The sequence below is a fragment of the Gymnogyps californianus genome, chromosome 13 (assembly GCF_018139145.2).
Source record: "Gymnogyps californianus isolate 813 chromosome 13, ASM1813914v2, whole genome shotgun sequence".
NCBI lineage: Eukaryota > Metazoa > Chordata > Aves > Accipitriformes > Cathartidae > Gymnogyps > Gymnogyps californianus.
This window is the reverse complement of record NC_059483.1, coordinates 486,610-503,254: the sequence shown is the minus strand read 5'-3', so window position 1 is coordinate 503,254 and position 16,645 is coordinate 486,610. Positions and strand designations below refer to the sequence as shown.

The 16,645-nt window shown below is 56.6% G+C and overlaps 1 protein-coding gene across 1 annotated transcript in view; it reads right to left on the bottom strand.

Moving 5' to 3' along the window:
* Positions 1–16,115, bottom strand: part of PLXND1 (plexin D1) — an 85,952-nt gene extending 69,837 nt beyond the window's left edge. Inside the window, exon 1 of the mRNA XM_050904541.1 lies at positions 14,769–16,115. Coding sequence (XP_050760498.1) covers positions 14,769–16,115 — 1,347 coding nt within the window. The remainder of the gene's footprint in view (positions 1–14,768) is intronic.
* Positions 16,116–16,645: the final 530 nt, after the last annotated feature.

The following is a 16,645-nucleotide window of genomic DNA, read 5'->3' as shown; positions in this document are numbered from 1 at the left end:
TTTCCATTACAGCTCCCCAGCCCTGGGCGCTGCGCCCCAGAGGCAGGCGCGCAGGATGTCCCTTCGGGAAGGAAGTCTGCTGGAAACAGAAGGAGGAAGAGGAGTGGTGAGGCAGCACTCAGGAAAACCATGAAACGTACTGATTTCTGCATCCTGTGTTTGTGACCTTAAAAATAGTTCTTAAGCAAAGATGGAGTTTATTTCTGAATCAAAAGCAGGCTGCAGTTCAGAAAAAAGCCCTGCAGCTTCTGCTTTCAGCAAGGCTTTTCTGACTCTACTACAGCGGGTCTGAAAGCGTCGCAGAGCAGCAGTAAGTGGAAAGGGAGTCCGGCTCCTTTCATGCATCGTATCAGAGCGGATTAAAGTGTTGGCTTCTAGCATGCCTGGAGTCCTGGGAAAATGACACAGCCAGCATCCGATAATCCGCTCCAAACTTGTTGATTTGTGGGACTTAGCCATCGTCTTCATAGGCTCAAAATCTGGCAGTTGCTCCCGCACAACTGACATTTTCAGGCCATTAAAGTCTGTGATAAAAGGGCTCTAGTTTTATCTCTCACCTTCCTTAACATAAACCATTAGGCTTTTATTAACGTTTAGGTATGACTCAGGGAAATCTCTGATTGCAGAGAGAATATTAAAAGTAATTTGGATACTGTCCGAAGAGAATAGCAGGACATGGACTCGAACAGTAGGGAGAGGCTAAAAACCAACGTGGAAATATTGCATAGACACCGTAGGAAAACGGGCAGAGCGAGAGATGGTGGCAAGCTGGCCCGGCTGCATTACGAAAACAGAAAGTACAAGCTCTCCTCTGTGTTGGGCAGAGCCCAGACTGGCCATGAAACCCCTCCCAGGCAGAGCCCATTCATCCCGGAGCCCCCCCGTGCTGCCAGCAGTTTGTACACACAATCACGCGTTTATCTGCTGGAGCGTCGCAACCAGAGCTGTCAAAAACAGGCTTTTTGGGATGCCTGGAGGAAAATGTCATCCTCAGAAGAGGACTCTACTGTTAGGGCACTTGAGACGTAAGCGGTCTCTAATTGTAGTGCTGCTGCAAGGGCAGGCATTATCACACAGCTCCTCTAACTTCCCATCATATTTTTTAGGCAATGGGAGGCAAATCAATGTGCACTCTTGGCCAGTCGAGGCACTTGGGCTGAGAACCTCTGATAAAATGAATCTTGCTGAATTTTTCTCGAGAATCATCTACGCTAAGCAATCAGCACCCCCACAGCACAGCAGATGTCCTTAAAAAAAAAGTCTTAAAACGAGATTTGCACCCTGGTTTCACAGTTTACTTAGACCGCAAGTTTCTGGAGTGAGGAAGCGGCGGTTTTGCTGTGTTTTGCATGTTTGCACAGTGCCAGCCCTGGCTGTCCAAACACCCATCTGTCTGCTCTCAGAGGCAACCCGGACCGCGTCCCGCCCATGGGAGCCACGGCCCCCGCTCCACCACGCCAGCCGCTTTTCCAGCCGGACGGCATCTAGACACGGCGGGGAGCAGAGTCCCGGGAGGGTGAATCAGCACCGATGCCGGGGGGCCCGCCAGCATCTGCGGGACCTGCCCAGATGCTCCTCTGAGCATGCGTGAGAGCTGCTCGGTTGCAGCCCTGGGGACCTCTCCTGCAGACCTCCGTGCTGGTTCATGCCTTGGGAAGCCACAACGATCCACGTGCAGCCCCGTGCGCCTCGCCCTCGCACAGGTGACAGCCGGGACGACTATCGCCTCCAGCCCCGAATCGGGAAGTTAATGTCTTGCTGAAGAGGAGTAATTGCTAATGCAAAACTATCACCAGGTTCCCTCCGTCAAACCCCCATGGAGCACCACTCCCCAGCCAAACGTGCATCCACCGCACCACAGCCAGCGGCACCAGCAGCAGAGCCGCATCGGCCGCACGGAGAGAAAAACAGCCATGTCAGTGCACCCGCTCCTCCCTCCACCACAGACAAATGTCACCCCCGTGCTGAAAAGCATTCCTTCGGCTTCTGCAGAGCTCCTGATGCCTGGCAGTTTTTCAGCCTCTTATCTTCATTTTTATTTTACAGGAAAGCTTTTTTCCCCCTGTCTTATAAAACTCATTCTTCCCTCTTTCTACTCTCAACTCCAACCCTTTTCTTTCCTGCCAGCTCCTAACATTCACTCTTGGCAGCTTCACATAGGACATTCACCTGATTAAAACGACCATGGAATTCAGGCTTGTGTCCCTCACATGAAGTGAGCAGAGTGAACTGGGAGGGAAGCCCAGCGAGCACAGGACCGATGGCTGTTGGGGAAGGCAGGGCACAGCAAGCACTCTGCAGACAAGTGATTCTCCCGGGACTTTTCATCTCCTTAGACCTGTTCTGTGCTGCACAAGAATTACTCAGGAACCTGCACAATCATCGGAGGCACGGGATGCCCGGCAGCCCTGGGTGCCTGTGCCACGTGTCCTGCCCTTACTGATTTCTGAGTTTTCGGCAACAGTCAAAGTGCTCGCCCATTACAAGGCGATGGGCTCGGCAGACCGCGTGGCTGAAGCCGGACTCAGGGCCAGGGCTGACCCGACCCGACAGGCTGAGCCCACCAGCCCCCTGAAAGCAAACAAGAAACTGTTTTCAGTGAGTTTGCAAAGACACAGACCTCCAGCCAGTTCAAGACCAAGCCCAGCTCAGGCCAAACTGCTGCGTCTAGGCGGCAGCACCACATTCACCTCCGCCGCAGCCACAGACCTCAAACCACCAGAGGTGAGGGGGTTTGAAACGTCTGAAGATGCTCTCAGCACCACGTGTCATCTCAGAGGGCGAAACCCAAGCTCTGGCTGCTGCTCCAGCAGCAGCAGCCCCCAGCAGACCTTACGGACGCCTGCTCGGCTGCTGCCTGCAAGAACCCGTCTCGGAGGGAAGATGCAGGCGAGTTGAAAGACTGGGACAGGACCGGGGAACAGCTGGGCTGTAGGCAAAGCCAGTCAGACGGCTACAGCGAGGCCAAAGCCCGACAACGGCTTGAACAAACACAGGCTTCCTGCGGCCATCCATCTTCTGTTGTGTCACTTCAGGTGCAGGAGGAAAGGGCGGGGGGTGTCTATAATGGGAGCCTTCTTCGCGGTGTTAGGGAGGATGTAAGAGCTGCAAGGAGCGCCCAGAGGCTCCAGCCTCAGCTCCAGCAGCGGCACCGAAGCTGGACGCCTGCAGCTAGACAGTGTGATTACCCCCCTCGGACTCCTCTGCCACCTCCTCCTGCAGGAACTGGCCCGACTCGTGGCCATCCATCACTCCGCAAGTCCCAACCCCGTCGTGCTGACTCCGAGGCTGAACTACTCGTAAAGAAAGCTGAGGGCAATGTGGACAGGAGCCTGGCAGGACCTGCTCTGCACAGCCCTCCCCCAAAACATCTTCCCCCCCGGCCCAGGCAGCCCCGGCACGGGTCCCCCTTCCTCGCTCCGCACAAGCCGGGGGTCTGGCACACACCGGCGCTTCACCCTGCAGGGAGCTGAAGCAGCACGTGCGACTGCACATGGAACTGCTCAAAGCAGAGAAATATAAAGAAGTAGCAGTCTTTTAACTGAAATTGCACATCCTTCATGCCGCCAGGAAGACTGGTCAAGCTTATTATGTTAGCCTTCATCCTGCATTAAATACAATACTTCAGATTATACAATCAAATCCCCCAGGAATGGGCAGGCAGAGGGATTAACGAACAACAGGCTCCAAAGGGGCTGTCATAGTCAAAATAGCATGCATTTAAGCAGCGAAAGTTTGTATGTCCTTTAAATTCACCCCCGCTGGAAACGCGGCTCCTCTGCCCCGCTCCTCAGGGACAAGAAGCAGAGCGGATCAGCCAAGCACGCCTCGTCCCAAGGACACCCGCGCTGCTCTGAAAGCCGAACTAACACGTCCCCCTCAAAACTGTTTGGAGTGAGACGCCTGATTTATTCAGGCTGTATTTTCTTAGCTGCTCTTTCCTTGGGAGAGCCCCCCTTCCACCACTCAAGCTGTGTTTCTCATTTATGTTGAGCTTTGGCTTCAGTAGCCAATCTCAAACCATTCAAACTCCTTCCCACAGGGAGGAGTCCTGGGTGAACCATGAGTTTGGCTCCTCGATCTTTGGGGGTTATTTTTTAATTATTGCTACTACTAACGCTTAGCACTTTACATGCTCAAAGTGCTCTGAAGGCATATCCGTGCGTTTCTGGGCTGAAAAAAGCATCCATTAAAGTAACAACTTCTTACCTAACACAACTGGTCTTTTGCATGTGTCAGTTCAAATCTGCTTCATTTAGTAATAGTTTATAGTAAATGTTTTCCTGTATTTTCCTCATTAGTTCTGCCGAATCAATTAAGGTCTGAGATAATGAGCAGAACTCTACTCTTCTTTTACGCATCCTCAGTAAAACTTGCCTCTGAACGGCAGCACTGCCCCACGCCGCCGTGCCGCAGAGGCGTCCTCCACGGGCACCACCGCGCGCATCGCCTGCTCAGCAGCCTTGGCACCGGCATCCAGAAACAAAACAACACCGCTTGCTCCCAGCACCCAGCCCGCTGCGGTAGCTTGGCATGGAAAGGTTAAAAAAAGCATTTTTGCTCTTTAACTGAGCACTCCAAATGCAGAAGCGACCAAGGCATAAAGATGTGGTCTCCAGCAGATGCACAGCTTCCGCAGCTCACAGGTGTACCCTTCCTCCACTCTAACGCATGAGATGGAGATGTCTGCCCTCATTTTGGGGACTGAGAAAATTCAAGTAAACAGGTTAAATGGATGGTTATGGAAAGTGCGAAGAATGAAGGTGTGAGCGCACGCTCCTCCGACCTGTGGCCAACCCTTGGACCCACACACATAGTCTCCTCTTGCAGGCGGCACCTGTACGAAGCAACATTCTCCAGGCATCTCTCTGAAAGCACTGTGCTTGTTGACTTGCCAGTATTCCATCTCTACAGCTTCGTCTTTGGACATCCTCCCTCCACACCCCATCCCCCCCAATTAGGAAATCAGGATCAGCAGAATAATTTCAACATTTGTTAAAAACCAGTGGTCCTACTGGATTCAGCAACTGAGCACCTCTCTCACTTGGTTAAAGTATGGAAGGCTTTCCTTTTCACTACCATTTTATATTTTGTCTTCAGGATTTGTAGAAACCGATGTTTCCAAAGCTGTTTGGAAAGATCCACTGAGCTTTGCAGCTTGCTGTGATACCAAATCTCAGCAAAAAATGACACTACAGTTAGGAGATCCCAGGGATGTAACATTGCAACCCCAGCTCCTCCCCAAAGCTTGAAACCTTTCTTCAGCAGCTTATTTGACAGTGGCCAAGAAGCATTTTTGCAGTCAGGGAGCCCGAGCACACCGAGGCGGCCGGCACGCTGGCCGGAGCGCTCTCCTGGTATGGGGAATCCCAGGAGGAATGCGTGGGAACACCCACCCCACCCTTCTGCCATTTGGCTCACCCCAGGGACACGCGCGATTCAGACCGAACAAAAAAGTGCAGGGAAGAAATCATCTGTATCAGTTGCTCTCCAGATGCGGAAGTCTCTCCACTCAAGCAGAGATTTAGCCACAATTTCCTTCCCATTTAATGACCTGCCACACCGACTGCCAAAAGCCCGACCTGAGCCCACCCCCTGCGTGAGCGGGTTCCCAGACTTGGGTCCACCGCTCTCCAAGGAACCACATGCAACAGCACACCAACCCTGGTGCCTTTGTACCACTTGCAGTTAACATCTGGATCTACGAGACATACTGAAGGATGACAGCGATTCACGAGTCAAACAACTTTGGAAACTGCTATTTTATATTACATTAAAAACCCCTCATCTTTCACATCTCCCCTTCTTCATTGAGTGCTATCGTTATACTGTAAACTTTTCCCAGCTCTTCCTAAAAAGATCACTCTGCAGACAGCCGTTTTCTAGAACATGCCAGGTTTTCAATGGCCCCTTTTAATTAGGCGATCCACCAGAGATGGCTTTTGGCCACTAGCAGCTCACAACCCATTGAATGTTGGCAGCGGTCAGCAGACGGTGGGATGAAAATCTAATAGCCGAAGGGCTTTTGCTCCAGAAGGGAGCACTACAAAGCAGTATAATACTTTAAACAGAGATGAGACAGAAATGGGAAGACAAGTTCCAAGTTTCCTTCAAATAACAGAGGTACAAGTTTGCAAAATCCAGACTTTCAGGCAATTTTGCTTCTGGATTAGAATCGAAAGATTTGTGTTCCAGTGCCACTTGCAACGCATAAGCTGCAGAAATCTTGTCAGAGCAACGACCCTCCGATGGTTCGGGCCCAGAAAACGGGCAGCCTTGTTCCAGCAGCTGGTCCCGTCTGGCCAGACCGCTGCTGCCCTACATCAGCCACTGTCTGCACCGCTGGCACAGTGGCCGGCGCGGGTTTGGTGGCTGCAGATCCAAATGCGAGCCTGCAGCTTCGTTGAGGCCTGACACTTGAATCGGGGTTTGTGCCCCGGACTCGACCAGCCCCACCACGAGCCCCGAGTGCCCTCTGGGTCCCGTAGCTCCTGCAGCCTCTGCTCACCTATGCAGCGGCACCCTCGGGAGCACGGCAACAAACTCGGGGACTGCGACTCTGGCCATGATGCCTTCAGAGGAGGGCACAGCAGAATGAGACCCCCAATAAGGAAAAAAGCCTGAATACCCAAGTTAAGCCCTAATCCATTGCCCACCGGAGAAACACCCCAAGCCGATGTGCCTCTTGTCCCACCCCTCGCCTGCAAGGCTGTGCTTACCCTTAGGTCCCTTCCTCCGAAAAACAATGCATCCTGAACTGGAGAGGAAGGCACAGGGGCTGGCAACAGCAGATCAGCTCTGCTCAGACCACAAACCATCACTGCTGCACCCCTGTTGCTGCAGGATGCTGCGGCCCCCGTGCTCCCCATCCCTGGGGACGTCCCAGTCCCAACCCCCAGCACAGATCTGCGTGAGGAGCCAGCGTACGCTCCCCACACTGGACAAGCCCGGCTGACACTCAGCGGGTAACGAGGCGAAATCATCACGGGCTTTGATATCAGCCCTGCTCATCAGCGCACCACATCTAACAGGGGCTCATCCAGGCTCTGTTTGATACCGGCCTTCTCGGGAGCGAGCCGTCCCACGCCCCCACCGGCCCTGCTCTGCTGGAGCGGTGGCTGCCAGCAGAGCTGCTATCCAGATGTTAGAAATTAGTACTGCTCCCTCTGCTCAAAAATGTCAATAAATTCTACCGGTCTCTCGAAGTGGGAGATTGCCGTAGACAGTCTGCCACCTCCTCCACTTGCTGCAAGGTGTTAGAGCCCAACTTGAAAAGAAAATAAGGACTTGCAATCATTTCCTTACCAACCCAATAAAAAACAAAACAAAAAAAGAAAAAGAAATGGAACAGCAAAGTGGATCCCTCCTGCAGATGCAGGGGTTGGCTCACCCCCCCGCCACGCCGTGCCCCTGGGTACGTGTGCTGGGGACGGTGACACAGCAGCACTCCAGCACTCGGCACCTCAACTAAAATCCTGATGCTGTGACGCATCTCATCAACGACAAGGCATAGATCAGGCGCTCTCTGACCACCTACTTCCCCCCTGTGAAACAAGGGCAGTAACACTCCTCCGGCCCAGACCCGTGCGCTGTACCGAGGGTTCACAACAACAAATGGATCTGCGAGCGCACAGGGCTGCAGCAACGCCGCAGGCACAGCCCTGTTGCTCCTCGCACAAGGGGCACAGCGCAGGCGGTAACGCCTCCGGGCATCAGCCTCCTGCCCCTGACCAGGGAGCCGCTTCTTCCTCCTGGTCAAGAATGCCGACCCCCGTCCATCACCCCCTGGGTGCAAACGAGCCCTTACGGGCTTGCGCACGCAGCCCCTGCAGCTGGGGAGCCCCCGGCCGCAACGGGCGACCCCTCGCGCGTGCCGTGCACGAGCCTGAGCCGGCAGGCAGAGCCGCGCTGCTGTAGGTAGCGTGCGGTGGCGCTCAGGTGGTTACAATTGATCGTTTCCAACCGCTGCTGGTTCTAGCTTGCCCGGTGTTTGCATTAAATTACCGCAGCCAGGGGCTCAGACCTATTATGTTTCCAACAGCTTGCTGGAAGAGGTCATCAGACCAGAATATCACAAGGGTGCAGTTGCCTGCAAGTTTAAATAGAAGCCTATTGGGATTTACAAGGCGTAGCGAGGTGTTTTTACAGCATCCCCAGGCACCCATCCACATCTCTATGTGCCTTATTCAGCTCTCCAGGTGCCCTCAGCCCCACCAACCTTCTCTCTCGATCACTGTAAAACAGACTTTGAAAAATCAGAAAAGAGATGTCCCAGTCCCTTCACTTCCACCCACCGCAGCCAAGCACCAAGCTAGCACCCGTGGGGGCTCCTGGGGAGCAGGTTTGCGTTCACGTGTGGGAGCCAAACGCCTGCCCTGGAAAATGTCTGGGGCTACACAAATAAAAGCGGTTGAAAACCCCGAACGAAGGGACTGCTGCCAAGATACTATCACCGCCTCCATACGATCGTATGAGCACCTCTCCAGAGTGCCCCAGCGTCCTCCCGGCCGTGATGTACCTTCCACACACAACACTGGACTTGGCCAAAATGATCCTTTTTCTGTTTTCCACCTAAATCATTATTTAGTTACAGTAGCTTTGACGAGCTCAATGGATCAAAATTAGTCTGACTGTCTAGCCACCAAGAATGACAAGGTCTGTGCAGCCGGCTGTGGTTACGGCTCTCCAGAAGCCCGAGGGGGGCTCTGACCCCCCTCTGCAAAGGGACCCGGCGCCCGCCTCGCCCGGCCAGCCAGCAGCAGCCGGCAGCACGGGCCCAACGCTCCAGGAGCAGGCGGGCGCTTTGCCACAGCCAGGAGCCGCTTTCTGTTCTCTCACCTAAAGCAGCACAACTTCTGGTTTCCAGGCACAAAAACTTCTGCCACTTCGATCGAATTTCCCTTTGCGATGTGGGATCTGTTTGAGCTTGAGACTGAAAGCAGGGGCGAGAGCCGGGGCCCCCGGGAGGTGCGTTCCCACCACCCACCTTCGGCTCAGGGGCACCGACCCACTCCCCAGGAGACTCCCCTGCTCGGCACAATGCGCCAGGGCTGCACCGGCCCTCGGCAGTGGGAAGGCCCCCAGGCACAGGCAGCCCACGGAGCTCAGCCTGCCTTCCCAGGAAGGACGAGATTCACACGGCTCCTGCTCTCTGCTCCCAGCTGCCTGCGTGTGCCTTGACTGCAAGCAGAAGGTGGTATTTCCACGTAAATTCCCAAGGAAACATACCCAACAGCTGGCCATGACTCGCTAATACCAGGTGAGAGACGGAGCAGGTATGCAGTACTCCAGTCTGGGTCTAAAGTCTTGCAAAGCCTGGCAAAGCTCAGGCTGTGGCCTGAACCCCTTGTCTGGGGCATCCCGGGTCCTGCCGACCCCTCCGTGGGCAGACCGGCCCCTCGCCGCCCAGCCCTCGGACGGCGGCTTGGAGGAACACCGACTTCCCACTGCTTGTAAAACAACATCCAGAAGCAAAACAGATTATGGTGATACAACAGCCCGGTGCAGCTTTGCAGTAACGGGGCATTTGCACCTTCAGGTGCGTGCTAGCAACTCCAAACACAAGGCGTTCTGTGAAAAGCAGAAATTAAAAGTCTGCTACAAGAACTCTTGCCTCATTTTTAATGTACAAATTAAGTGTAAATTCCCAGTTTCCTTTCTGTGGCTAATCCTCCAGATTTATTTGAGTAGATGTAAGGTTAGAGCACATTTATTTTCATGTTTGGAATTTCTAAATTAGTATAAACCAGCACTTCAAAGTAACTCAGCTCCTATAAAACCCAATCCCACAGAGATGCCACAGTATATTTGGACAGTAAGTAGATGCTTTGTCATATTCCCACGTGTATATGAGGTTTTTTTTCTTTGGGAACATTTTCTGACTCGTTTCAAACCACATTTCCATGCCCAGGCATACATATGTACTGAGAGTGTTTATACAGTCTACCCAAGGAGTTCGTTTTATTTAACAACCCGTTATAGTAAAGCTCACTGGTGGGCATCTCATCATTACACCACAAAACACTGTGCTCAATGAGCATGCAGGATCTGACACAAAGCCACAAGAGCCAGAAACTTGAGAATTAATGCTGAAACGCATCATTATCCCATGCTACTGTGCCTATGTTTTTCAGCATAGGAAACAAACCGGATTTTCAGCCTTTTTTGAGTTGCAGACCCCAAAACATTTCCCAGGAGAGATACAGATCCCTGGCTAGCAAATCTAAGTCTAACGAATACAAGTCTGCTTTCCCTAGTTACCTCTCTGGGAGTTTTTAGAAGGAGAGCGTGGGGGTCGGCGCGGAAACCACAGAAGACAAGGAGTCCGGCGCAGCTGGGAGTGTGGGATGGGGTTACCAGCTCAGCTTTTCCTCAAGTGTGCTTGTTTGTCACGTGGTGCGTTTTATTTTGTGTTAAACTCAGACCCTCACGTCAGCCACCACTTGGACACCCAGAGCGGGAAGGTTTGTAGAGATGCCTGGAAATCCACATTCGCTTGCCCTTCTGCTGTGACCGCGGCTGGGAGAGCGGGGCTGGGACCGCTCAGTAGCCGTCCTCATTTCCCTGGCCAAAAAGGCAGCTGCCTGTTGGAGCAGCACAAATGTGCCTGGTCGTGTCCCCCTGCCCCAAATGCCAGACCGAGAGACGGGGCAGTGGCGAGAGGATGCCGTGGGGGCTGCACTCCGCTGGGACGTGGCAGGGATGCAGCATGGCCACCCGCGCCGCAGGAGTGGCCGTACCTTTATTTTCAGTGGCACCAAGGAGGAAGGTGCTGGGAGGCCCCGCACGGCCGCTCCTCGTGGGCCAGCGGGAAGCTGGGGACGGGGTCTTGCCTCCTCTGCTTTCGCAAGGGCTCTGCCGTACCGCAGCTGAGCCGCGCTCCAGCCACGCAGCCGGTGTGACCTTCAAACCTACTGGGCCATAATCCTGCTGGGGCAGAATAGTTCAAATATGAAGTAAACCCACTCAGTGTCCTCGGGATTTGATAAGCTCTGTCAGCGCATTGCTGCAAATGACGTTAAAGACAGTCTGCTACAGAGAGCTCATACTCCTCTCCTAGGGGCTTGGGTCCAAATTCCACCCGGGCTTCGAGTGGGCAAAACACAGTGGTGACTCCGTGCGACTTATTTCATTTTAACTGCATGTGTTACAAAGACAGCCCAGTATTTGACACAAAGTTCATTACAAAAAGCTATTTCTGTTGAGGGAAAGCAATCCTAGAGCTCACCCACTCACTCTCAGTACAAGAACCCAATCAAACTAAATCCTTCCCTAATACATCCTCCTTGCCCTAAGCTGCCGCTGCGAATTCACCTCCTCGGTAAGTGACTTTTCAGCGGCACTCACTGAGAACAACCAACCAGCCTCCACTCCTGACCCAGACCATCCTCCTCTGCACATTTTCTCCGCGGCTCACAAAGCCGTTACGCATGTGCTTAACTGCAAGTTAGCGCTTCCACCAAAGCAAGGGGCCCATTCCCGGGCCGAGCTGGCGACTCCCCTTGCCCAGCAGTGGGGGCGCAGGCTAACCGGCCACCCGGGCTCCCTTGCCAGCCGGCGGAGACGTGCTGTCCCCAGGTCCACCTGCCCCATCCGCCGCCCGCAGCACCCTGCGTGGCCGGTCCCACGCGGTCACAGCGGGAGCTGAACAAGCGGCTGCCACCACGCTGACCACAACCGCTCGAGAGCGCTCCCCGGCACAGGGACGAAGCCCCGCTGTTCAGTGTCGGACCTCTCGTCATGATGCTGAGGGGTAATGAGCCTGGCCCCTCACTGGCGAGCGCTGCCGCAGCGGTGCTGTGGGGACGGCCGGGGACGGCCGGCGTGCCGAGGGCCCGCTCCCGAAACCCATCACTGGCGGCCAAGTGCTGCAGCTCCCTGGCTGAGTCACAGCCGAGTGCTGCAGGAGAGGAGCATTCAATTAGACAGAAGAGCACACAAGGGGGCAATGATTTTCCTTTCACACCGCATTACGCCTAACAGCCCATGCTCCGTATTTGTAACAACCGACTACTTCAGCCGAACACGCGCTCGGAATGAATCAGGCCGTCATTAGGTTTTTATTTTTTCTTCCAGAAGGAGCTTAAAACCCAACCACCGAGTCCACAGGAAGAACTAATGAACCACAATTTTGATAATACCGGAGCACCTATCAGTGATGCATAGGCAAAAGAAAACCTGGAAACCCACTAACGGGTGGAGAAGTGGAGCTCATAATGGGAAGGCAGCTAGATGCTGATCTGCTCCGCCAAACCAGCTGCTGCTTTAATACATTTTCCTGCTGCGTTCCCAGGGCTGGGACACAAAATGTATTAGAGTATTTCATTGTCTTGAAGGTGGAAATTGATGTTAGGTTTTTGCAGCACAAAGAAACACAATATTACAACTCTTCTCTTGACACTGCCACTCTGGGACTTGAAAACGAAAACAGCTTGTTAACTTGTTGGCAATTCTAATGATTAAGTAAAAGGCAAAAAAAAATGAAAGGCTCTCCTTCTGACTGGTAGGAAGGCTTCCCAGCAGGCTTGGTCAGCGGTTTTAGAGGAATATGCTTCAAATAAATGGGAAGCGTAGAAATATTAGGCATGACCGAAAATTAATGGTATGCTTCATTTATATCCTGCTGTACTTGACATCAAAGGACCTCAAAGCAGCTTTACAAATGCAGTCTTACACTACATGTGAGTTAGGTTTCTGAATAATAGTAATAAATACCGGAGTATGCGGCAAATCAGGGAACAGAGGCACCTAGGGTTAAATGACTGGTTCAAGGTCAGTGACACAGCAGCGGTGTCAGCCGGGACTAGAACCCAGTTTTCCCCGTCCACCCTATATAACCACCAGCCATACTCCTGTCTCCATGCGAACAAATTTTCTCACAGCCTGACCTCACCGCAACGGTAAACATGGAGGGTTTCTACTGCCTTCTGTAGGACTGGCGAGGCTCAGTGATTTCTAGCTTGCTCCTCTGAATCTCACGTCCCTTATCACTCAGCCCTTCGAGAACACAGCCGTCCTTCACAGACTGCCTCTGTGGCATCAACTGACAACACGCTCCTAGTCGCCTTCCCCGCCTACCCAGGGAGCGCTCAGAGAGAAGGACTGCTACCCGGAGCACGCTTTACAGCAGAACAGCATTACGGGCCAGACCCAAAGACGGAGCGAAACCTCATTTCTGCGCTGAGTCTCCCCGGAGTTACTAGGGAATTAGCTGTCTAAATACCTTACTGGATATAGCACTTGATATTTTCAGCATTAATAGACCGGTGTTAGTGATGATTATTTTCTTCACTGAACAAAAGTCAGAAAAACCAGTATCTTCCCAACAGTCCTGGAGCACTGAGGAAGCTCAAGGGAAGCGGGTGTCTTTCTGCCATTGACTTTCAGACACAACTAGGCTGTTAACTCTCTAAGCACCCTCCAGAAGTCTCAGCCACAATGCCTCCTCTTGACCCGCCTGGTAGAGATAGTTCAATCTTGCCAGGGGCTGAGGGGCTGATTTGCAGGGATGCTGAGCTTCAGCCACAGCCAACAGGAACTGCGGGTGCCTTCCCGTCCCGTAAATAGGATTCCTGACTCCCAGTGACTCCTCTGAGAGCCGTGACCATGCCGAGGCTTCAGGACTGGGCTCCCAGTGTTTAATGCACCGAGTCTTTGTGGAATTAACTCAAAAGCCAGGACAACTACCAGATTTCCTGGCTGTCAGGCAGCTTGTACTCTGCCACCAGGGAAAAACTATTCAACTTTGCTAGAGTAGGTCTATGAACCAGTGCATTAAGACTACATATTTTAACACAGTGTGGAGATGCCACACTAAACACTTCGGTTACCATGGGAAACCTTTCTCTCTTTGCCACTGGCATTGCACAGGGAAGCCCAAGCCCAAACGCTCTATCTTGCCTTTGAAATCAAACAGATGTTTTTACGATCTTTGATGGAGCTGAGTTATGCATCCTTCCCAGAGGAAGGGAAAAATGCAGTGTTAAAGCAGCCCTTTTTTCTTTCTTTCTTTCTTTTTTTTCCCAAGCATCGCATGCCTTTAGCGAAAGGGAAAACAGGCGTCTTTATCTGGCGTTAACATTTACGGCCGCTCGGTAACAAACTGTGACAATGGCAAACTTTTACCCGGAACGCACCGAAACAAGGCAGCCTGTGTGTGCGTGTCCCCTGGCAGGGCTGTCCGGCCGCGGCCGCGGGACGGGACGTGGGAAGGGATCGGCTGGGCTGGCGATGCTCGCCGCCCTCCCGGCCGCGCAGGGGCACCCACCGGGGCGCGGGGGCTGCGCGCCCGCGAGTCACCGCGGCTCACCGGGGACAGGGGCGTGGGAACGACGGCGTCCCCTGACAGACGGGGGGGTCTCCCCCCCACACACACACCCCAACACACGCACGTTCTCTGTTCGGTACGAGCCCCGCCGCACGCTTGGGCTGCAGGGGGAAGCAGCCGGGACGCAACCGGCTTCGACGGCGTGACCCGGTGCGACACGGCTCCCGCGCGAACGCGGAACGGCGCGGGGCTGCGAGAGAGCGCAGCGCGGGGAGCGGAGCGCACCCGCCCGCCCGCAGCGGCTCCGGCCGCGGGACGCGGTCCCGCCCCGGGGAGGCGGCGCGGCGGCGGCAGCGGCGGGACGGGACGGGACGGGACGGGGCCGCTGCCTCCCGCCGGCCACCGGCTCCCCGCGCCCGTCCCGTCCCGTCCCGGGACGCCCCGTCCCCGCTCCCCCCGCCCCGGCGCCGGCAGGTGCCCGCCGCCCGTTGCCCGCCCGTACCTGTATGTTCCTCTTCTCGCAGGCCGGGCCGGTGCCCTGCACCACGCTGTCCAGCACGGTGACCATGCCGGCGCCCGGGCTGACGAAGCAGGAGTTGCGGGCAGCCCGGATCGTCTCCTCGATCTCGGCGAAGCGGAAGACGCAGAGCGCGGACTGCGGCCGCCCCCCCCCGCCGCCGCCGCCGCCGGCGGCCCCGGCCCGCTCGAAGACGCCGAAGAGCAGCTCCTCGGCGGGCGGCGGGGCCGGGCCGGGGGCGGCGGGGCTGCGCCAGGCCGCCCGCGCCGGGAAGACGGAGACGAGGCGGGTGAAGGCGTCGGCGGCGCCGCCGCAGCGCAGCCCCAGCTGGATGTAGGACTCGGTCAGCTTCTTGGTCTCGCCGCTGCCGTTGAGGGTGGCCTCGGCCGCCTCGCCCAGGCAGATGCGGGCCAGCAGGCTGTGCGAGGGGCTCTCCTTGTCGCCCGCGTTGGCCTCGCTGTTGAGCGCCAGGTAGGCGTAGGGGCGGCGGGCGGGCGGCGCGGCGCCGCGCTGCAGGAAGGCGCGGACGAAGCTGAGCTTGTGCCGCGCCTTGGCGCCCTGCTTGATCTTGAAGATGTTGTCGTCGGAGGGGTTGATGTCGAAGGTGAAGAGCTTGGCCAGGTCGCCGCGGGCGTTGAGGGCGCGGATGGCGATCTCGGGCGTGTTCTCGAAGCGGTGGTCCTCCAGGCTGCGGTTGCGGGGGAAGAAGGGGCTGCCGAAGCCGGTGTAGGTGGCGGCCACCAGCAGCCGCGCCCCGCCGCCGCCGCCGCCGCGGCGCAGCACCAGCCCCACGGTGGAGGCGTTGGGGTGGTTGGCCGCCACGTTCAGCATGCTGGGGAAGACGGTGACCGGGTCGCTGCCGCCCGGCGGGAAGCGCACGGCCACCGCCGAGATGTTGGCCATGCTGCGCAGCTGGCAGAGGCCCTGGTAGATGGAGCCGCAGACGACGAGGACGCCCTGCTCGGGGTCGGGCTGCAGGATCTTGTTGTAGTTGTTGGTGAGCACCTTGGGGTGCTCGCAGGAGGCCTGCGGCAGCTGCGGCGCGTGGCAGAGCGGGCTGTCCAGCACCGGCCCCACCGCCGCCTCCGCCTCCAGCGCCAGCTCGCCCCCCGACAGCTGGAAGAGGCGGTTGACGGCCGCCAGGTAGACGCGGGAGCCGGGGCCGTCCAGGGCGAAGTTGTTGGTGGGGGTGGGCGAGAGGAACTTGCGCTGCACCTCCAGGCCGGCGGCGCGGCCGGGCAGCAGCAGCGGCAGCAGCAGCGGCAGCAGCGGCAGCAGCGCGGGGGGCCGCGGCTCAGCGCCCGCCGGAGCCGGAGCCGCAGCCGGAGCCATCCCGCCGCCCGCGCCGCCGCGCCGCAGAGTGCATGAGCCCGCCGCCGAGCGGCGGGAGGGGCCGGGCCGCGGGGCCGCTTCCTGCGGAGGCAGCGCGCCCGCCGCCGAGCGACGCCCGCGGGAAGTGGCGGGCGCGGCGGGTGCGCGGCGCTGCGCGGCGGAGGGCGGCGGGGCGCGCTCGGGGCCGCGCCTCCCTCCCTCCCTCCCTCCCTCCCTCCGCCCCCGCCCACCGCCCTCTCGCCGTTACTCGCTGGGTCTCGGTGCGGGGCCGTCACGGGAGCGCGGCGGAGTTACCGCGGTTCTCCCGCGCCGCCGGCCGGCCGCGCACCGGGCGGCACCGGGCAGGGCAGGCGCCCCCCCCCCCCGCCCCGGCTCGGGAGCGGCTCCTCCGCTGCCGACAACGCGCCTCCTCCGGGCTCCCCGCCCTTCTCTCCGCTGTCTCCTTCGCGTTTTCGAGCAGAACGGGCCGGGGGGGTGGGGGGGGGAAGAAGAAGCACTTTTCCCAGCTGCGGAACGGCACGGCGAGCCGG